General features: G+C 35.3%; 1 protein-coding gene across 7 annotated transcripts in view; it reads left to right on the top strand.

Annotated features, from left to right (window-relative positions):
- The window catches only part of LOC132121281 (exocyst complex component 6), a 72,938-nt gene that overhangs the window by 25,107 nt on the left and 24,870 nt on the right, over positions 1–22,961 (top strand). For 4 of the 7 annotated variants that reach the window (XM_059530536.1, XM_059530537.1, XM_059530538.1 and 1 more), the window contains exons 9-19: positions 1,309–1,392; positions 1,473–1,519; positions 1,636–1,756; positions 7,842–7,913; positions 8,086–8,183; positions 8,288–8,393; positions 10,007–10,116; positions 15,029–15,140; positions 15,230–15,364; positions 16,323–16,502; positions 21,854–21,995. In XM_059530536.1, the coding sequence (XP_059386519.1) occupies positions 1,309–1,392; positions 1,473–1,519; positions 1,636–1,756; positions 7,842–7,913; positions 8,086–8,183; positions 8,288–8,393; positions 10,007–10,116; positions 15,029–15,140; positions 15,230–15,364; positions 16,323–16,502; positions 21,854–21,995 (1,207 nt within the window). Of the gene's footprint in view, positions 1–1,308; positions 1,393–1,472; positions 1,520–1,635; positions 1,757–7,841; positions 7,914–8,085; positions 8,184–8,287; positions 8,394–10,006; positions 10,117–15,028; positions 15,141–15,229; positions 15,365–16,322; positions 16,503–17,133; positions 17,164–21,853; positions 21,996–22,961 lie in introns of all 7 variants that reach the window. The other 3 variants (XM_059530532.1, XM_059530535.1, XM_059530533.1) reach the window with 1 other exon arrangement.

Below are 22,961 nucleotides of genomic sequence, written 5' to 3'. Positions count from 1 at the left end.
AATGAGAACATGAGCGCTTTTGACCGTTGTGCTACCCGAGCACTCACAGGTGCTGGCTAGGGCCGAGGGCCACTCTTCAGCCACACACAGAGAGAGAGAAAGTGCTTTATACAGTATACACAGAAATTGCATGTTTCAATCAACATATGATCACTGTAAACACATTACTCTGCCTACATTTCAGCCAAACCACACAAAGGTACTTGTACATACACTTCACTGCAGTTTAGTCACCAGTCACCACTAGATGCCGCTACAATTTACACACTGCAACTTTAAATAGCAAATGCATTTGCGCCCATTTGTGTGCCCATGGGTGTGCTGGTGTAAAAAAGAGGTGTGTTCAGGCGCATTGTTGGCGCATTACTATTTTGAGGAACAGAAAATAGACTGCTCCATAGACCAACTTAAACCTGGTCTAAAGTCAATGGCGCAACATTTTTTTTTGTTATTTAAAGAGCGTGTTGGTAGAAAATGCGCAGCAGCACACAAACATGCCAAATATTAAAAATGAAAGGATTAAAGTGTAAAATAATATTATTGTGCTACATATAAATATAAAAATGTCATAATGGATAGTCATTGCATGTATCAGAATTAGTCTACCTATTTGCTCGTGCATGAGCAGCTCCGTTTGCTCTCTGGAGACGCCTTCAGTCTGTGCGCCTTATTTAAATAGCGAATCCGCTATATGGCACGAGCGCAACTTGCTCTTAAAGAGAATAGGAGATAAACCCTGATTGGTTTATTGCATGTTATGCCCAAAAACACACCCATCACTCATTAAGAGAATAGGGACAACCCTTTTAGATCACGTGCCGGGAGCAACAACCATTTTTCCCGTTGTTCCCGTTGTTATACTAGCAAAAGTGGATTCGGAAATGCCCTCAGTGCACCTGCGCCGTGCACTTTAGACCATGCACTTAGATCATTAAAATACGGCCCAACCTGTTGATATGTATGGCTTTTTAGATGTAGTGAACTTGCTCGGTAGCCCACCTGATACAGCATTGCACTTGTGATGTGGAGTCCTGGAGTATGACTCCCATGAAACTCGAGGCACAAGACAGCACAAAAGGGCTCAGTAGGAAGCACCGTTAATCAAGTGAAATTGAAAATGAATTGCTGAAGTCAGTCAGCTGTGTTACAGTTGACTGGTTTGGGATCCGTGTCTTGTGTGCCTTAACCTGGTAAATCTCCAGTGCGGTTTGCTATGGGGTAAAATGCATAATTACATGTCGTACAAGTTGAATGCTCTGGTATAAATCAGATTAAATGGATATTAATTTTTTTTCTGTTTCTTTATAGGGAGACAGAGAGACATTTGAAAATTACTATAGGAAGCAAAGAAAAAAACAAGCGAGATTAGTACTGCAGCCTCAGTCTAACATGGTTCGTATTCTTTGATCTTTGAACAATCCTGTCTGTTTTATTTGTTTTTATGTTTTTTAATTATATGTGCTTCACTCCAGCACGAGACAGTGGAGGGCTACAGGAAGTACTTTAATCAGATTGTTGGGTAAGTTAAATCTGGATATATTCGTGAAGTTCTTTATGTGCAGGGCTGTAAGTCTGTTTTCTCATCTACAGAGTCAATGTACTTCAAGTAATGCCGTCTCCCATCATGCTTTGCAGGTTCTTTGTTGTGGAGGATCACATATTACATGCCACCCAAGGCCTGGTGACCAGAGCCTTCACAGACGAGCTGTGGAACATGGCCCTGTCCAAAATCATTGCAGTGCTCCGCACACACTCCGTGAGTCCCGTGCGCACACACCTGTCCCAACTGAGTCCGAGCACTGTGGGGGATGCATATGGGGTCGCATGCAAGGATTTGACATCCCCCTCTCTTTCTCTCTCTGTTTTGCTCTGGACCGAGTCTCTTTTTTTGTGATTAAAAGTTAGCTAGCAGTGGGAGAGAGCTGGCTTGACCCCTTTGTTCGGGCCACAGGACTCAGGCTGTGAGCTTCAGCCGCAGGGTATTTGCATAATCCCTCACTGATTTACAACTGACTGGCCCTCCAAACACACTCTCAGAATCTTAGAATATTCACAGTTAATCTGCTGTTATTGTCGCAATCTGTCCTCATTAGGCCAAACTGACCTCTCCATTAGATCAGATTGAATGGATTGCCATCGAAAGGGCTCACCAGGAAATGCTTCCAATTATCATTCAAAATGCCTTGTTTTGAAAATAAATGAATAAAAAAAATGCTACTAAAGCCCTCGTAGCTCCTGAACTATCTGTGCTGAAAAATAATTAGTGTAGGATTAACTTTGAAACGATTTTCATTTAAAAACTTTCATTTTGCAAATAACTGCAGAGAAACAGCAAGTAACAAACTGAAATTTGTAAGTAGAAATACTGATTTTTTTTCTTGTAAAATGTACTTCAGTAAAAAAAAAAGGACAATGGGAAAGAAAAAGATAAGATAGCTTTTGTCTTATTGGAGTCATTTAAATGTATTATTTCCAAAAATTGATACCTGACACCAGAAATCTCTTTAAAAATGTTTTGAAATCTTAATAGTCATAGTTAAAGAAGGAAAAGTCATGGCGATTCACTGGTCAAAATGTGTGGAAACCTTAAGTGTGTAACTCAAATTGAAATACATACTTCTCAGGCTGCATTTATACACTCGGAAAAGCAAATTTCTTGATTTGTGTTATTTTTATTAAACCAACCAAAAATGACTAGTCCGATGTTATATGAAAATATGACAGAATATTTCATTTTTGTATCATGAGGAACTGCTTGAATAGATTAGTTTTTCTCGAAGCAACCACTATAATATTGCAGTTGTTGTGTTATTTAAAAAAATATATTTATTTTAATGTGTAATATTAATAATTCTCTTTTTTTACATGTTTTATATGTTAAGTTAATTTGAATTGTTAACCATCATTATCTTCCTTGTTTATTTATGTTAAACAAGTTCCAATTATATTAATTATTGCGTAATTATATTATTTAAATAAAATTCAATAAATAATACACCTTAATATGAATTATGAATATTATAAATAATAATTGATAGATAATTTAAAATAATTATACTTTTTAAATAATATCATTATTAAAATGTATTTAAACAATTGCATCATAACACATATAACATCATCAATCAATTAGTAATGACGTAAATAGTATCCCATGAAAATATTCAAAGGTCTTTGTTTTGTTCCTGTTTCAGGGGTTAGATATGCACGTGTGTGTGTGTGTTCTCGTCCATGTGCTTGTCAATGAAGAACATCATGTCCTGTAGTGTGGAGTGACGGTGTGTGTTGCAGCCTGACCAGTGCTTATTTAAGCGTGTGATTTACGCACTCACTCCCCTCGTCTGAGAGACAGGCCACTGCGCCCTATCTAAATGTTTAACAGGAGAATCACACTAGTGCAAGGGGCTGTAAATCAAACCTGCAGCTCCTGTACAACCACCCTCACTATCAAACCCCACCAACCTGGAAGAGACTCACTCGTCTGGCTCTTAGTTAAAAGCTCTGGAGATCTGTGCGGATGCTATAGCTGCTGCCAGCCATATGTTAATGTTGATATTGGTTTCTCTCATAGTGTTAGGATAAACTCACATCTGCAGTTCATCGTAAATCATTAAAGGTCCTATGACATGAAAATTTCACTTTCTGAGGTTTTTTAACATTAATATGACTTCCCCTAGAATGTATGTGGTCCCCAAGTTTCTAGAAATTTTAATCGGTGCAAATCGAGATTTTACTATCTTTCTCTGCCTTTGAGAAAACGGAAGCTCAAACGGTCTGATCTGGAATCTCCTCTTTGTGACGTTGTAAAGAGAAATGTTACCTCCCCTTTCTCTGCTTTGCCCGCCCAAATATTTACATATAATTCAGTCGCAATGTCAGCAAAGGTGTTACAAACAGACCTTTATGATATGGATTCGACAGCACCGGCACAAACAGTGAGTAACAGTGTTCATTAATGCCTGATCTGTGATCAGTGGTTTCTGATGTGTAGCTAATCATTCAAGTTCACACAGACTTTCTTTCTAAATCGTTTAATACTGTTTATGCATCAGTGAATCAAGCCAGTGACTAAACGATCAACTTCACGTTGTTTCTCTTAGTAGCATTAAACAAATTTGTTATTTAAATTGTGATTTTTAACTACAGAGAGCGATCAAAGAACGCTGACTTTTTTTCGGAGCTGTCACACATCGCGAGTATATCTGCACACTTGCCTAAACTGCCGTTACAATGAATGACGCTGTTATGCTGCACAACAAAGCTCTTACTGTATTCATGTGTTTGCTGTTAGTTGTGGTGAAAGCATTTTGTGAGAGAAAACGTGTTGCAATAATGACGAGATCACTGCATTCACGCGATAAACAGACTCTGTCTACTCAATGCTCATCACTGCAGCCTTTCATGTGATGGGAAAAGATCAAAAAAATAATTATATAATCAACAAATCCACGATTTGTTAATCTCGACAGCTGTAGTAATATATATATATATATATTTGAGAGGGGTCCACATGTAATACGCATTTCAAATGCAAAGATGTCAGCCAATCACAACAGTTGTTGTTTACTCGGAGTCTCACAGCAGACACGCCCCTTCAAACAGAGCATTCAAGCCTGAGGACTATTATCAGGATATAAAAATGCTTTTTATTTCTAAATTTTAAATGTAAAAATCATACTAACAATATAAGTACACCTAAGGAAACATTAAAAAGCATTTAAAGAAAAGGAAATAATCCATGTCATGGGACCTTTAACTAGTTAAACACTGATGTGTAATTGATTGGGAACTGCATTAGGTTGGCAAAAATGGGGCAGCAGTTCCAGCTTGAGTTACTATAACTAAAAACCACACACACACATATAGATAGATAGATAGATAGATAGATAGATAGATAGATAAACACATTACATTTAAATTACATTTACATTTATTCATTTAGCAGATGCTTTTATCCAAAGCGACTTACAAATGAGGACAATGGAAGCAATTAAAATCAACAAAAGAGCAATGATATTCAAGTGCTATAACAAGTCTCAGTTAGCTTAATGCAGTACTTGTAGTAAGGGCTTTTTAAATAATATAATAAATAAAAATAAAATAGAAAAAATAGAGCAAGTTAGTGTTAGAGGTCTTTTTTTGCTTTTGTTAATTGTTTAAATATAATGTGTGCGTGCGTGCGTGTGTGTGTTTGTATATATGTATGTATGTATGTGTATATATATTAGGGCTGGATGATTAATCGAAAAGTAATCGAAACCGAAATTCAGAACCTCTAACCGACTTAATTTTCCCATGTCGGTTATTTTGTTTTTTAAATCCGGTTAATATCCATTAAAAGCATACTACTGCGTGTGTAGCCACATGACTCTGCCCCGTCCAGTCAGTGACATAAAAGCAAAACACGGAGGTGAACGCAGGTTTAACACATAGTGATGGTACGCGAGCGGTGAGCCTTGCGTCTTCACTAAACTTTGTCAGTTGTATTTGTTTTATGGTGTGGACATTCCAGCGATTAGATGATTGGATGTGTATTATAATATCGAGCTCCCATGTTCGCGCAGCTGCATTGTGGCACGAACACTCATATAAACAGTAGCTATGAAGATCACGGGCACAGAGGAACACAGAAACTAGTTGTCAGCGCTGTTCTGTGATTTATCACTAAAGTAGCTTAGAATCTCAAAACTTATTATAGCATATTTTTCTACTTTTGAAGGAGCTAGGCTATTTAAAACACACAGCTTCACAATAATATAGAGACAGTATGATTAATTCACACACGCAATCACTCATACTGGTATGTGCTAATTTATCTTTATCTGATCTTTATTTATCTATTACACAAGCAATAATCTGTAAGAAATGTTACGAGCATAGATAAAATAACTGCTGATAGTGAGCTATGATGTCAGATCGCGCTTTCAATAGGAAAAAATATCCCACCTTTACTAGTCGATCTCAACCGTCTGGCTGAGGCCAGTCTAAAAAGACGCTTAGGACAGTTGACAGAAAGCTGCTGCCTGTCGTCATGAAAGCGTATCATTTTCACGTGTTATTAACCCTTGCCTCTTGTCAATTTAACCATTCAAAAGACTTTAAAGCATTCAAACACAAGACGCGGAAAAGCTGAACTGAGCAGCTGGTTACTCGTGCTGTGCACGGTGCGCACGAGAGAGAGAGCCGCGTCTCACAGACAGTAACACTGAACTGAGCTCTCCTTTGCAGAATTGCTAATGCAACCTTTTCACACCACAGACTGAACACAATTAATCATTGATTGGTAATTGGCCAACAAAGTATTGACTGTTGTATGAAGTTTTGTTTGATAGAAAGATATGTAATGGATTACAATCATTAATGTAATGGACACTTACAAACTTGAAAAAACTTGAACACTGTGTAATTAGCACAAACAAATAAACAGAACGAACATACAAATTAAACACTTTCAAACAGGACCCACTGGTACAACCTGCACCGGGGTTTATTTATATAGTCTTTTTTGTAATTTTGGTAATACCTAGTTTACACAGTGCATAACATTAATAATAATAAAAATGTTATTATTTAAATAAAAAGTAAATAAATAATAATTAAAGTACAATTTTACAGAAATACAAATAAATAAATATAATTATTATTATATTATAAAATATATATTTTATGCATTTGGCATATACACACACTGACACGCACATCAAATAATATGTAATGTCCTTCTTTTTATTTGTATTTTTTATTATATTTACATTATAACTATATAACTATATGTATATATGTATATATGTATTATTATTATTAAGTTATATGTACATTTTTATATTGATGTAATTAATATTGATATTAACTATTATTTATTGACCTTTTATTTAAATAATATAATCTTCCAAAATCTTATTAACCTTTTATTTATTTTAAACAAGATACAGTTTAAGTAAACAAGAAAGGTAATAAAAATTTAATTAAAATTAAAAAACAAGTAAACATTCAAATACTATTAAAGAATATAGCATGATAACTGTATATTATAGTGGGTATTATATCTTTTTGGTTGTCATTAGTAGTGTGTATTAACACAGGGTGAGAAGAAAATGTTTATCAAGACATTAACTTGGAGTTAGTCAGGAATTTTTTTATTTTTTTATTTGATTAAATGAGGTAGTGAAGTGCGTTTGAGTTTGAACACTTCACATCACAGATCCTCAGGGGCCGTGGGGTTTCATGTAGCAGTGGGTGGGCAGGCTGTGTGTTCAGACATCGACTAATCCTGTCAATCATCACTCCCCTGCCTGGGTCAAGCACTGCTCTCTCCTGTTTAACCTCAAGGACAGGCCTCCTCTATCAGCGGCGGCGGAGGGCCGGACAGCCTCATTTAGATGCTAATGTAGCCTAAAGACTCATTAAGACACATGAGTATTTGATCAATGCTGTGAGTTACCCATTTAGAGGGAAATGCTGAACCTAAAATAATCTGGTCCACAGAAATGTGATTCAGTGAAACTCGGATCTTCTGTTTGAACCAATGAATAACACAAGGTTTTATAGTGCAGTTGTAGGGGTGAATTGAATGAAAAAATATCTGGCTCATATTTCACACCAAAATTAAAGCAAGAAATAAAATATATTTTGCAGTAAGACCATTATGTGTGCATGCACACACACACACACACACACACATATATGTATACAACAATTTTAAGTATAAATCACAGTAGTATTTGTGAAAATTTTAATTTGCATGTATTCTATTATATTCTAGACTTTTTTTATGAAGAGTGCAAATGTGTTGTCTTTTGTTGTCCTTCTTATCATTATTATTGATTATTTTATCCCACTAGTCTTACTGCAATGATCCCGACCTGGTCCTAGAACTGAAGAACCTGATAGTTATATTTGCAGACACTTTACAGGTATTCTTCAACCATGTTTTGTTTAAAGCAAAACTATGTTGCTCTCCAATTACGTTTTGTTCTATGAATAATTACATTAGACATTAATGTCAAGATCTTATATGTTGTACATTTTATAGACTTGGGCTATAGTTTATGCTGCTTACTCACTGCAATTGAATTGGTTTTGTAGGGTTATGGCTTCCCTGTGAACAGACTTTTTGACCTTTTGTTTGAGGTTAGAGATCAGTACAATGAAACATTACTCAAGAAATGGGCCCTGGTCTTCAGGTGAGCTGAACTACAACTGCATTGTTGCTGATGTACCGTAAGTGAATTAATGTGGGTAGTTTCTGCGTTATACAGTAACATCTGTGCTTGCTTTGCTGAAACAGGGATATTTTCGAGCAGGACAACTACAGCCCCATTCCAGTGGAAAATGAAGAGGAGTATAAGGCTGTGGTCAGTCGCTTCCCCTTCCATGATGCAGAGATTGAAAAGGTTGGTCAGAGTCTCAATGGTGCTCATTTTTTTATAATTTTGAATAACTGAATAGTTTTAATGTCTTTTGAAAGGTGTCTATTATGCTAATGTTGTGAAACATTATTACAATTTAAACCAACTGTTTATTATTTTAATATATGTTAAAATTTAATTTATGTGATGGCAAAGCTGAACTCTCAGCAGCCATTAACCCAGTCATTCAGAAATCAGTCTAAAGTGCTGATGGATATTCTGACAGATTGTTTCCAAGAAAGCCATTTTTGTCAATTAATAGAAATAATTAGTGCCTTGGAGGGTGTCAGAAAAAAAAAACAGGGCCCTATGATTTCCGCGATGTGGACAGAATCACGGAATCCAGTCATAAAAATTGAATTTACTGTTTAATGCAGAACGTCATGGAATTTGTCAAAGTTTAGGTGAATTAATCGAAAGTAGGTCATGATACTTAAATCAAAGCTCGATACAGACTAGTATGTGTAAATATTAAGCAACAAAAAGACTATTTAAATATGACTATTGCATGTTCTGTGTGTCTCTGTGTCAATGAAAGGCGCAGATACGCCATTTCAAAGCGTGCATGACGCTTGTGGTTATTTCAGCATCTTCCGCCTCAATATATGAGTACATGAACATAAACAATCTCTAGAACTCCTCAGTCACTTCATGAGCATATGACCGTTTAATTTGAGAGAAACTGTTGTCCTATCATTTGCACACAGAAATTTAAAGGTATTAACAGCAACCCGTCAAAATAAAAGTTTGATTTAACTTGAAGAAATTATTGCGCCTGAAATATATTACTGTTGTTCAGTAGAACGTACGTAATACTACAGCTACTACTACTACTACTGTTACTGAAATTATTAAAACTAAATTTTTTAAGGAATTATTACACAATATTTCTTACATGTTTTAATGTTAATAGTAAATAATAAAAAAAGCTTGTTTAATTTTTATTTGGTTAAAGGATTAATTGTATTAATGTTTTTTGCTTTCATTTGACAGCCAGAATTGTTTTTTAATACAAAACACAGATTGTCTGAGGGGGAAAACTATATTTCATAAACTATTGTAAAAATTTTATTTAATAAATTAAATCGTTTTTATGCATTTAAGAATTTGGTAACAATCAACAGAAGCTGAGAAAATATAAAACATTTCATATGGCCCCAAACATGTCATTTTTGTAAAACTTTTAATACATTTATGTAAAATTGTATAAGTGTCATGATTTTAATTCATTAGACATTACATATAAATAGACAATAAGTAGACATTTTTGACTGATAAAATGTAATTTAACCATTACAACAAGAGTCCAGAAAAATTTAAACCGAAAAAAAAAAAATGGAATCCAGAAAAATTTAAATTGAAAAAAAAAATAATTTGGAAAAAAGTTAAATGGAATTTGGAAAACAATACCACTGATTTCATAGGGCCCTATATATATATATATATATATATATATATACACACACACACACCAGTGTGATTCACAAGTTAACAACATGATTCACAAAAGCATGTTGAGTATTTCTCGGAAAATGGGTTGTGAATGTCTCTTCCTATTGACTATTGACCCTTTATTGACTTTCTTGTTTATTAAACAGCAACAATTTCCAAAGAAGCTGCCCATGTCCCAGTCAGTGCCTCAAATCTACGCTCAAGTGAAGGAGTTTATTTACGCCAGCTTGAAGTTCTCAGAGTCACTCCATCGCAGGTGAACAGAATCCACAGCACACATGAATCTACATCAGCAGACATTCTGCAATTTTCAATCTCATCTATCCAGTGTGCTTCTCCTCGGTCAGAACAAAATGCAAATATTAACCGAAAATCAGATTTGGATGCAGACTCATTAGCAAAGCAACCACATCTAGAAGACCAGATCTAGAAACAAAATTTGTCACTCATCTCTTGTCAGTATTGGCTTGTAGAGCTGTTATCGTCAAGTCAAGTCACCTTTATTTATATAGCGCTTTAAACAAAATACATTGCGTCAAAGCAACTGAACAACTTTCATTAAGAGAACAGTGTGTCAATAATGCAAAATGATAGTTAAAGGCAGTCCATCATTGATTTCAGTGATGTCATCTCTGTTCAGTTAAATAGTGTCTGTGCATTTATTTGCAATCAAGTCAAAGATATCGCTGTAGATGAAGTGACCCCAACTAAGCAAGCCAGAGGCGACAGCGGCAAGGAACCGAAACTCCATCGGTGACAGAATGGAGAAAAAAACCTTGGGAGAAACCAGGCTCAGTTGGGGGCCAGTTCTCCTCTGACCAGACGAAACCAGTAGTTCAATTCCAGGCTGCAGCAAAGTCAGATTGTGCAGAAGAATCATCTGTTTCCTGTGGTCTTGTCCTGGTGGTTCTCTGAGACAAGGTCTTTACAGGGGATCTGTATCTGGGGCTCTAGTTGTCCTGGTCTCCGCTGTCTTTCAGGGGAGTAGAGGTCCTTTCTAGGTGCTGATCCACCATCTGGTCTGGATATGTACTGGATCCGGGTGACTGCAGTGACCCTCTTTACCTTTTAGACGCGGCTCATGTTTATAACAGTAATCTTCGGGGGTGGACTCATTTAAAATAATATAATCATCAGGTTTTAGCCAGGTTTCTGTCAAACGGAGCACATCTATATTATGATCAGTGATCATATTATTTACAAAAAGTGTTTTCGTAGAAAGGGATCTGATATTCAATAAGCCAAGCTTTATCATTTGTTTATCCATATTGCATCTGTTTTTTATTTGTTGAACCTCAATTAAATTGTTAATCTTAACTTGGTTTGGACGTTTTTTGTATTTTCTAGTTCGGGGAACAGACACAGTCTCTATAGTGTGATATCTAGGTGAAAGAGTCTCTGTGTGCTGAGAATTAACTGACCTCTGTGACGTGAGGCAGCTAGCAGACGATCGGTTTAGCCAGTCTGTCTGCTTCCTGACCTGGGCCCAAGTTAGTCAAGTATAAACACTAAGACTATTTGCCATATTTCTAGAGAGAATAGCGGCACCACCCCAGGAGGGATGAAGACCATCTCTTTTTCAACAGGTCAGGTCTGCCCCAAAAGCTCGTCCAATTTTCTATGAAACCTATGTTATTCTGTGGGCACCACTTAGACATCCAGCCATTGAGTGATGACAATCTGCTATGCATCTTGTCACCACGGTAAGCAGGGAGGGGACCAGAGCATATTACAGTGTCTGACATCGTGCTTGCAAGTTCACACACCTCTTTAATGTTATTTTTATTGATCTCGTGACATGACCTTCTCCATGGGAAGCACTCATTTACGGATCTGGACTGTCTTTTAAACCACCACCCTCCCCTCCACCTCCAGCCATCTCTTCTGCCAATATTTGTTCTCTTTAAGCTCTGTGGCATTCGGCTGGTCGTTGTGAGGGGTCTGTGTTGTGCTTGCCACTGGCAACCCAAATTCTTTCCCAGAGGGTTAGAAGTGCACATAGCCTGGAGGATTTTACCTCCCACTGTCCCTTTGAGGTCAGTAGTAGTGGATATATATCAGTCTGTATGTGTGGTGTTGTTTTTTTAATGATTGCATTGGCTGATTTTTTTTATTTTTTATTTGTGCAATATGTGTCGAAAGTAAGACTATTTATTTTGGCAGTGCTGAGAATTTCAGTGCCTGAGCTCCCGTTCTCCATCTTTATATTATTTTCTTTGTTTAACTTTTTAACTGTCTTTTAAATTATTAGACAAAACCTGTCAAAGAAAGTAAATGGTACATGAAAAAAGTATTCTTGAGTTTACCTTTATATGATAAAAAGGTAAGCACTATAATACTTTTTCATATACATTATACGTTATATTGTTTGAACAGAACAGTGAATACCTCAGAAATATTTAATGCCACATATCCTGCAAATGTATTGAAACTTTTAGATCCCCCCTAAAGTATGCACTGTGTCATATTCAGTATGTACTGTAAATAACAAAATTTTAGTAAATATGATTTACAGTAAACAGACTAGAAGTTCAAATAATTTTTTCCATTTTCAAATAATTTCTAGTTCGCTAAATATAATGTTAAATGTACATTTAACTGCAACGTGTTATTTACTTTTTATTTATCTTAACAGTGTCATCTTTCAAATATTTTTCTTCATATTGAAACTCATTTTAAAATCATTTCTAATTCAGTAAATTTTATTCAAAACAAAAAGAAATGTCATTGCAACCTGTGTTATTATCTATAAATTAAATAGAGTAATAGGAAATAGCAAATCAGTTTTCAATATTGATTCCTTTCAAATTAATTCTAATTTAGTTATACATTGCAACAAGTGTTATTTACTTTCTTTGAATTGAATAGTGTGATATTGTATCAACCTTTTTCCCTATATGGATTAATTTTCAAATTATTTCTATTTCATTCTAAAATTATTTCAGAAATCAGTCTAATATGCTGATGGATATTCTGACAGATTCTTTCCCCGAAAGCCAATTAATTGAAATAATTGAAATTGAAACTTGAAATGCCTTGTATGATGTCAGAATAGTCCAAATTTACCAAATGTGATTAATAAGTGATGATAACACCATGATTCACAAATGCAACTGTAAGTGTTTATTAGACAATATTATGTAAAATAAATGTAATTGCAGCATTTGTTATTGTTTAAATTGAACGTAGTTGTTTATATTGGCCGTCAAAAAATGCATATTGCTTCACTATCTTATCATTGCTTCATTTCCGCCGTAGTGGAATATGCTTTTGCTTTGAGCAGAGAGAAGAGTGTGAGGAGACCCACATGAGGCTTTCAGAGCACCTATGATCTAACATAGTCTTTTCCCCTCCTGACCCTCCGCTAATCAATGCAAACGACTGCAGATTTCACACTCCTCTCTAATGGTTTTTTTTCTTATTTAAGCAAGCGATAATGAGTAACCTCTGCACCTCTTCACTCCCTCCTAATCAACACCTCACACTGAGACACACAGTCCCCAACAGCAAAATCAACACCATTCAGCAGTGTCCTGTAAACACTCACACCTTACAAGCGTGCTTGGCAGCAGTAGGGCTAGCTGTGGACCCGGTCAGTACTAATGGGTGCAGACAGCAAGCATGCTATGCTTTATTAAAGAGATGGCACACCCAAAAAATTTATATTCTGTCCTCATTTACTCTCTTTTACTCCCCATACAATGAGGGGGTCCAGTGTTGTTTTGACATTCTTTCAAATAAATTATTTTTCATTCAAAAAATAAAGATAATTTTGTGAGCATAATGTACCAAAAGTAGAGATGCAATTTCCTTGTGGCTCAGTTGTTTTCAAAACAATGGAGCTTTCCGCTAACAAGCTAATTTTCTAACAAACAGCAGTGTAGCACAATAACAGCTACCGTATTTTTTGGACTATAAGTCGCACCTGAGTATAAGTCGCATCAGTCCAAAAATATGTCATGACGAGGGAAAAAAACATATATAAGTCGCACTGAACTATAAGTCGCATTTATTTAGAACCAAGCACCAAGAGAAAACATTACCGTCTACAGCCGCGAGAGGGCCCTGTTACCTGTAGACGGTAATGTTTTCTATTGGTCCATTTCTCTTGGTTCATTTCTGTCGGTTCATGTCAAATTAATTTTTGATAAATAAGTCGCACCTGACTATAAGTCGCAGGACCAGCCAAACTATGAAAAAAGTGCGACTTATAGTCCGGAAAATACGGTACACTGTTTTTGAATTTTCTTGCTCAAGTAGTCATGTCATGTGTCTTTTTGGCAAATAAATAAATAAATGGACATGAAATATTGTTCTGAATTGAAAAGATTTGTGTCAGAAGTGTTATGGTTGGCTTAAAAACTAGCATAGCATAGGAAATAGGTGACCTGGTGCAATTTATTGTCATTATTCAATAGAAGAATGCAACTGACCAATCAGAATAATATATTCAACCTATCTGCAATAAATTAAAAGAAAATTAGTCATTTTATAACTTAAAAGGTAAATTTCATTGATGATATTTTTTCTTCCAACAATTTGCTAATTTAACCAAGGGAAAGCATATTATAATCTCACAAAATATTTTTGCATCATATGTTTCAGTCATGATGTCCCCTAAATGACATGCCATTAAATGAAAATGAATTTTTTAAAAAAAAGCTACAGTGAACATTATCCACATTAAATTTATTTTTAAAGTCTAAATACTCAATAATAATAATAATAAAAAAATGTTTTAAAAAATTCAGTTCATTCATTCCGTTCTTTAAAAAGCTTAATTTTTAATGATTGCACTTCAAATATAAAATCAGATTTGAGGTTGACCTGGTCAAGAAAATAATGTGGTTGTCCAGACAAAGTTTTTTTTATAATTATTTAACTTTTTGTGTATCAGAGGAAATTTGAGTACGTATGTGCGTGAGCTAACAACCCGTGCAATAATTAACAATTTGTCCTGTCGACTTTGTTACTTGTATATATTAAAAAATATATAATCTGATTCTGAAACAAGAAAAAAAAAAAAAAAAAAAAAGTATTTTATTGAGAAAGCATATTGTTTTTGTACTTTTTTTTTTTTTGTTGATGTGACATGTACTTCTAAATTTTATATGAGACCAAGTTAAAAATATAGATTGAACATATTTCATGGTTAACTTGTATTTCAGCTCAACCGAGATTGACGACATGCTCCGTAAATCCACCAACCTGCTGCTGACAAGGACGCTGAGCAGCTGCTTACAAAATCTCATCAAAAAGCCACACATAGGATTAACCGAGGTGACGTTAACGTGACAAATCGTCTCAATCTGTATGTGAAGCTCAGTTTGATAATAACATACACCTTCCTTTCTGTTATAATTTTTCAGCTAGTTCAAATTATCATCAACACCACCCATTTAGAGCACGCGTGTAAATACCTAGAGGATTTTATCACGAACATCACCAATGTTTCACCGGAAACGGTTCATACCACAAGACTCTACGGGCTTTCCACCTTCAAGGTAAAAGTCATTCACAGACATGTTCTTTAATTACATATTTCACAGTTGTATAACTGCCATGGGCACACACTGTGATCAGAGATCAGCCGTCTGGAGCGGTTCCTTCAGAGTAAAGCTGCCGCCTCGGGCTTCACAAACTACAGAGCTTGTTCTGATGCCACTGTGTTAAATGTATCTAAACAGAGGTGTTATCAGGTAACCTCTTTCTGAGTCATTACACATGCAGCAGCATGTTAGCATTGCTCAAGTTTGATTACAATGCATCCACCCCCACCTCTTTCCACATTTTGTTGTTTTACAATGTGAAATTGCATTTGATAACCATTTAAGATCCACTAAATGTTTACCATTTGATACGCATGAAAAAAAAATGATTTAGTTATCAGGTGACCTATTTTTCAGTCATTAAACACTCAGAAACATTGGTCAAGTTTGATTATGATGCATTATTTTGCTTTTTGTTTTTTTGCGACTTGGAATCACATTGATAGGTAATTATTACCATTTGAGATCCGCAAAATGTTTACCATCTGACGTCCATACAAATAATGTTTGATTGTTGCAAGAAGATTTAGTGGTTAAACATTTATTGCTTCAATTGGCAATTGATTACTTGTGCAATTTTCCATATTTTTCTGTTTTTGAATCTTGAGATGCATTTGATAGGAAATTTGTTTCAGTGCTCTTTAAATGCATCCCAGGATTCAGTTGGCAATTGGTTGTACCGCTGTTGTTGTACACTTCCGGAGGAAGGAATTTTCCAAATGTTGGAATTGCATTTGATAGGGATTTTTACATTTATTTTTTTATGGTTGCATGAGAATTTAAACTAAAAAGCAGACATTTATTGGTTGCAGCATTACTTTTTTTCCGATACTGTTAAAAAGCATCAGCAGTTGGTTATACCAGTGTTTGTACACCTCTGGAAAAATTTGAATGCATGGTTTCCCATTTTGAGGATGCCAGACATGCAGCTGAAGGAGAAATATACACCAAACTCAACCAGAAGATTGATGAATTCATTCAGCTGGCTGATTATGAATGGGGCATGGCAGAGTCGGACGGCAGGGCCAGCGGCTACCTCATGGACCTCATTAACTTCCTGCGTAGCACCTTCCAGGTCTTCACACACCTTCCGGTAAGTTCCACACCATCCTATTGATATGCAGTCTTGCCATGATTTTATGATCATTCTTTACCCGTGGGTTCATGTAATGTGTGTTATTGCATGTGTGGCATCAATCTGTGTTGCATTTATAGATGTTTAGTTGGTCACACCTGGGCGGAAGTTCTAGGAGCCCTCCAGAATAACACATTTTCTAGATTATGCCCCACTTTTGACTTTCCACTGTAAATCAATACTGAGGTGCACAGGAATATCGTGTTTGGTGTTATAAGTGTCATTACAAAAACATAAGACGTCTGTTCCCAAAACCAATCAAATCTCTGTCTCTTCCTGCACATAATCAACACAGATAACTTCCAAGCCATCCATTCACTGAGAATGATACAGCTTGCTTGGGTTTCTCTTCAGCTGCCCTGTCCTCTTAAATAAATTACTTTAACCTCCAGTTTAAGTTGGTTATGCTTTGGTTTCTCAACAGTATAACATCTTCCTGTCAGTGAATGTATTCTTCAATTTATTTTCTGCCAGGCACGCTTGGTTTTCTGATTTTCCTTTTATTTGTCTTTTTATTTGTCTGTCCATTTATTATCGCTATACTTTTTTTTCCCTGTCCGTGTTTTATTTTCTTGGTGTTTCCACTCAGAATAACAACAATGATCATGCTGCAATGTCGGTAAGTAGACTCTCTTCGAACCCTAGAGGAGGAAGAGAAAATTAATTTACAAGCAAAAAAAAACAAAGAACATTAAACTGCATGTTCATGTCAGCTCTGTGGACTTGCTGCCAGCCTTGTTTTGCTTCCCTTTTCATGTGTAATGCAGAATGTAAACCAGATCGATTGGCATGCTGCCCATGATTGTCTGACCATGCAGAACACACGTGCCATTCTTATTTGAGATTCACAAGCACTAGTCACAACCAGTTAAAGGGAAAATTCGCCCAAAAATAAAAATCTTTCTCCTCATGTCATTCCAAACCTGTATGACTGACTGACTGACTGACTTCAGAACACAAACATTTTTGCTCATAAAATTAATGTGAATGGAGTCCAAAACCTCATTGACTTTGATTGCATGGACAAATCTTTCTAAATATTTTATTTTGTATGTTTCACATTGTTTCATTTTGATTTTTTGGGTGATCTATCTCATAAATAGTCTCAATAATGAGTGTCTCTCAATTCAGAATGCTGCTTTATTAATGCTGCATAATGACACATTCTTTCTAACCTACATGTACCACCTAGTTACATTAGTTTGTCAAGTATACTCCGATCTTACATAATCTGTATGTTAGCGCAGCTAACTCACTTCACACCAGTTCATTTTATATAAGCTGACTTCATATAAACAGGCCATAAAATATTTGTGATTGAAAGAGATGTGAGGACAAAAAAGGGTTTTATGACATCATAGCCATTCAGCTCAAGTTTTAATGAAACCTGCACATTGGGATGAGACAAAGGCAAGCCAATTTTATGAATCACTATTGTTGTGACGTGTCCCGCCCATAGTCAAAACTCATTGATCCAATAGTCCACTTCACATCAGTGCTATTTTAGTATCATGGAGAAACTGTTATAGTTGATATTAATATATTGAATAAATTAAAATTTTTATATTTTTAAAGTTTTAAGTTTTTAGTTATTTAGTAATCAAATTACACTAACTGAAACCGAGAAATGTTACCTTGGCAGCTAGATGGTGAAAATATATAAAAATATATTTTTTATATATTTTTTTATACATTTCATTCCCATTAACAATCATTTTATTTATTTATATTTATTTGTAAAATAAAATAACCCTTGCCTGTTAAGGATTTATATATTTGTGGTGCAGCATTATTTATTTATTTAGTTATTTTTAATTAAAAAAAATTGTGCGAAGTAGTTACATTTATATAGAAGCATCTTTTTAAGTGTGGAATAGAATTTCTTGAATTGAATTGAATCTTGAATTTCTTTTAGGTCTCAGAGAGTATCTCAACGATTTTTAATTGTGAGGAATTTTTAGGGGGCTGCTTTTAAAGTCCTGATTTTTTTAAATACATATATATTTTTATTTCTAGAAATAAAATGTCCATGCATTCTGAATTTATTGGCTTTGGGGTTTTTTTATTATGCATTTGCTTTTTAAGGATTGCTTGTTCAGTGTGGTGCTGGAGTGTTTTATGTAGCTTACAGATGAAATAAGTGAAAAATATAGTCTTGTTTATAGAAAACTGTAATGTGTCTAATGGATTTCAACACTTCGCGAAGAACTATTTTGTATTTTGTACTTTCGATAGAATAACCAAATAGAATTGTTTATTCATTTCTTTTCTAGTTGTCAGCATGTACTGGTGTAGCAGCTGTTGCATGAGTGTGTGTTTTTGAGTGTTTGGCGTCTGGTATTGCCAGGTTTAACTGGTCTTTTACCTTTTTATTATTATTCCTCTTTATAACCCTGTTCCTCATGAGCGTGTTGGCTTGCATGAATGTCTGCTGTAGCTATGAGACTAGATGTTACCATGTGTCCGTGTCTTATTTAAATCCATCAGATGGTGGATTTTCAAGAGCTAGAAAACCTTTGTCAGCTTCATTTTGCGGAATTCCACTGATTTAGATTTTAGGTGTTAAGGATGGTTTTATGGTTACATATTTGGAGATGAATCAACGTACACTTCCAAAATGTTCTCTGTGCTTATTAGTTTCATACATTCAACCAAAAGTAGTTCACCTTTATTGCAATTATTTGCTAACCCTCATGTTGCTCCAAACCCATATCTTTTTCTGGCCTCTTTGAAACAAAAAAAGAGGAATTTTTAAAAGAATAACCAGGCTGATCTTTTTTTAACACAAAAAGTAACGGAAGTATCAAGAATGACAATTAGAATTTCAGTCCGTTCATCGTGCACAATTAAATTATGATATAAGACTACCAGATGGCATCAAATATAGAGTTTGAATCATATGGACCACTTATATTCTCTTTTGTTTTGGTCTTTAAGTTCTTGACAGACCCATTAACATTCACTTATATATTCACTTATACAATATATGGAAATGAGCAGTCAATATGCTACAACAAAGAAAATTATTTTACAAAGTAAAAAAAAAAGATTATTGCAGTCTTTTTCTTTACTGTTTTAGTATTTCTACATCAACCTTTCATGTTTTATTCAGTGTGTTCCTTGCCCTTTCTTTGTAAACTTTTAGTGATTTTTTTTTTAAGTACAGGTGCATCTCAATAAATTAGAATGTCATGGAAAAGTTCATTTATTCAGTAATTCAACTCAAATTGTGAAACTTGTGTATTAAATAAATTCAATGCACACAGACTGAAGTAGTTTATGTCTTTGTTTCTTTTAATTGTGATGATTTTGTCTCACATTTAACAAAAATCCACCAACTCAATATCTCAACAAACTAGAATATGATGACATGCCACTCAGCTAATCAACTCAAAACACCTGCAAAGGTTTAGAAGGGAGTCACTTGCGCTTCAGCCTGGTTGGTGCTCACGGAACAGGACACAAAATTAAAGAGAGGAAAACCAAGGTCTAGCTCGGACCAAGGAAACAGAACCGGAGCACACAACGTTTAATAATTTATTAAAAACTGACCAACGTTTCGACGCTCATGCGTCTTCTTCAGAGTCAAATAATGAATGGCAACATACAGATTTTATAGCATTGAAGTTTAAATCATTGGCCATAAGCCTAGATGGGTGTGGTACATCAATTAATTAATCATAATTAGGCACTCAGGTGTACACCAGTGTGAATTACAAAAAGCATGAGAGACCCAGTTCCTCATTCAGACCATTAGGTTCCACTGTGTTAAGAGTGAAAATCCAGAACGCCTCTCTTTGTAGTAGGTACTTGACTATATCGCCGCCTCGTTGGGAGGGTAGAATTCTTTCAATCCCCCAAAATTTTAAGGACGCATTACAGCCGTGATTAGCTTGTACATAATGTCTCGCAATTGCATAGTCCATATTACGGTTCCGAATTGCTGCTTTATGTTCTGCAATGCGTAATTTAAGGGGGCGTTTCGTCTGACCTACATACACTAAACCACATGGACATTTCAACATATAAATCACATGGGTGGTATTACAATTAATAAAGGAGTTAATCTTGTATTTTTTACTTGTCTGAGGATGGAAAAATTGCTTAGTATCATTTGAATTAGAGCAATGGGTACAATGTCCACATCTATAAAAACCCACAGGAGGAGCCGGCAACCACGTAGATTTAAGTGAAGAGTTCATGGTTGTGTGAACCAACCTATCTCTGAGTGAGCGTGGACACTTAAAAGTAATGCACGGCGATTCTGGACATATAACTTTAAGAGCTGGATCGCTCTGCAAGATGTGCCAATGTTTCTTAATCACATGCTTTATTTCTCCGCCAATATGAGAGAACTCAGTGGAGAAGCAAAGTCTTTGTCTAGAGACGTGTTTGGTTTTAATCAAGAGATGTGATCGTTGCGTCGATCTAGCTCGTTCATAAGCTGCGGAGATGTCAAAGGTTTCCTGAGCCTTCAAAATGGTCTCTCAGTTTGGTTCACTAGACTACCGTCAAATTAAAAGTCCCGCATCAAACACATCGGCCAAGCAGGAAAACTTATCGGCCGATGCCAATATAAAAAAAAAAGATAAATATCGGCCGATAAAAGGGCCTCGACAATATATCGGCCTTTATTATATCGGTCGACCACTAATTGTTGGTGTTGGTTCCCGTAAGATTACAATAGCCTGTTAGTACTTTTATGCATAATTACTGAAATTATGGTTGTGGTTTCACATGTACAAAGCAGTGGTGACACCAACATATAAATAAATACTCATTCTGCTTTGCTGAAAATAACAGACACAATAGCTTGCACTTTGTCACTGTCTCACAGGATCATTATATAATATGCATTTAAAATTTTATACATTTATATTTCATGTTTTCATAATTTAACAATTATATTGTCTGATTTATATTGTCTGCACTATTTAAAAAGTGCATATTCCATAAAATAAATGATTTAAAACTTATTTAAAATCTAATCTAGGTTACTGGTGAAATCAGGCATTATGCAGACAATCCATATTGATTCATTAGTTTAGACTCTGAATTATGTTTTATAAGAATAATACATACAATAAAAAAATCATATGGGCTTGGAGTAAAATTTTAAGGTGAAACTGCTTTTCAGGAACACTTCTAAACTAGCCATCGCTTTATGTTCATAGAGTGGCACAGACCCTGATACTAACTTTGGTGCTATGAATTCATTAAGATATTGAGACAGAAAAGCACTGATGCCGTGTGCAGCTGAGGACACCTGTAGTAACGGTTTGTTGGTGTGTTTGTGTGCCGTTCCTCAGGGTAAGGTGGCACAGACGGCGTGTATGTCTGCTTGTAAACACCTGGCCACGTCACTGATGCAGATGCTGCTGGATCCTGAGCTCAAACAGATCAGCATGGGAGCCATTCAGCAGTTTAACCTGGACGTTATGCAGTGTGAACGTGAGTAGAGCGTCTTAATTGCATTTTTACAATGGCACCTCCATGTTCATTTCAATAGTCAAAACTTTACCATAAAAGATACAGTAGCAACATTTCAGGTTTTAGGGATTTACCTTAAATTATAAAGTAGTACAAACATTTCATTGCCTGATAAAATGTTAATATAGCAACCCACTTAAATACTAAAACCTGTTTTGTACCTTTTATAATACACTGAAAACACACACAAACACACACACATAACACAGGAATAAAAGAGAAAGCCAAAGCTCATCAGCAAGCAGTTTTTTCACAAGCTGAAGTAAATATTAATATGCACACAGTGTAATACACACAATTATAAAACACCATCATGTTACACACGACACAAAAAAACACAGTAAACATTAATTTGACAACATAAGATGCAACACAAAAACTTCAAAGAAAAAAGTTTTTTCACTTTAAATTATAAGAGGATTTGTTATTTTTCAGTTCCAAAAACAAAATATTGTACTGTAAAATTACAGAAAATATCCTATGAGATTTATTCAAAATTTTCACCATATAGCGTAAAAGAACCATTAACCAATTAACAGGTCTTCACCATTAAAATGCTGATCATTTTTATAGTACACTATAACAGTGGTCCATATGCTGTATTTTAAGTTTTCTGTAAGCGAAGTATCAAATAACAGTAATAATAATAAATATAGCTGCAATCAGCAATTAAGGGGCCAAGCACTCCAGCGGAAAGTTGAGGAGCTAAGCATGGCGTGGAGCATCACACGAAATGCAACGAGCAAAAACAGCAATTTTAGGATGATTGTAATTGAAATGGCTGAAAAATCAGAAATACAACCACTAGTAAAATGAGTAAATGGCTTATCACTTTTGACCAACAGGTGGCACTGTAATCAAATAAATTTTGTGTGTTCTGTTTGAGATGACAATAACGCACAAAAAGTTTGGTGTCAGTATGCCAAA

The sequence above is a fragment of the Carassius carassius genome, chromosome 39 (assembly GCF_963082965.1).
Source record: "Carassius carassius chromosome 39, fCarCar2.1, whole genome shotgun sequence".
Classification (NCBI taxonomy): Eukaryota; Metazoa; Chordata; class Actinopteri; order Cypriniformes; family Cyprinidae; genus Carassius; species Carassius carassius.
This window is presented reverse-complemented; position numbering and strand designations above follow the sequence as displayed.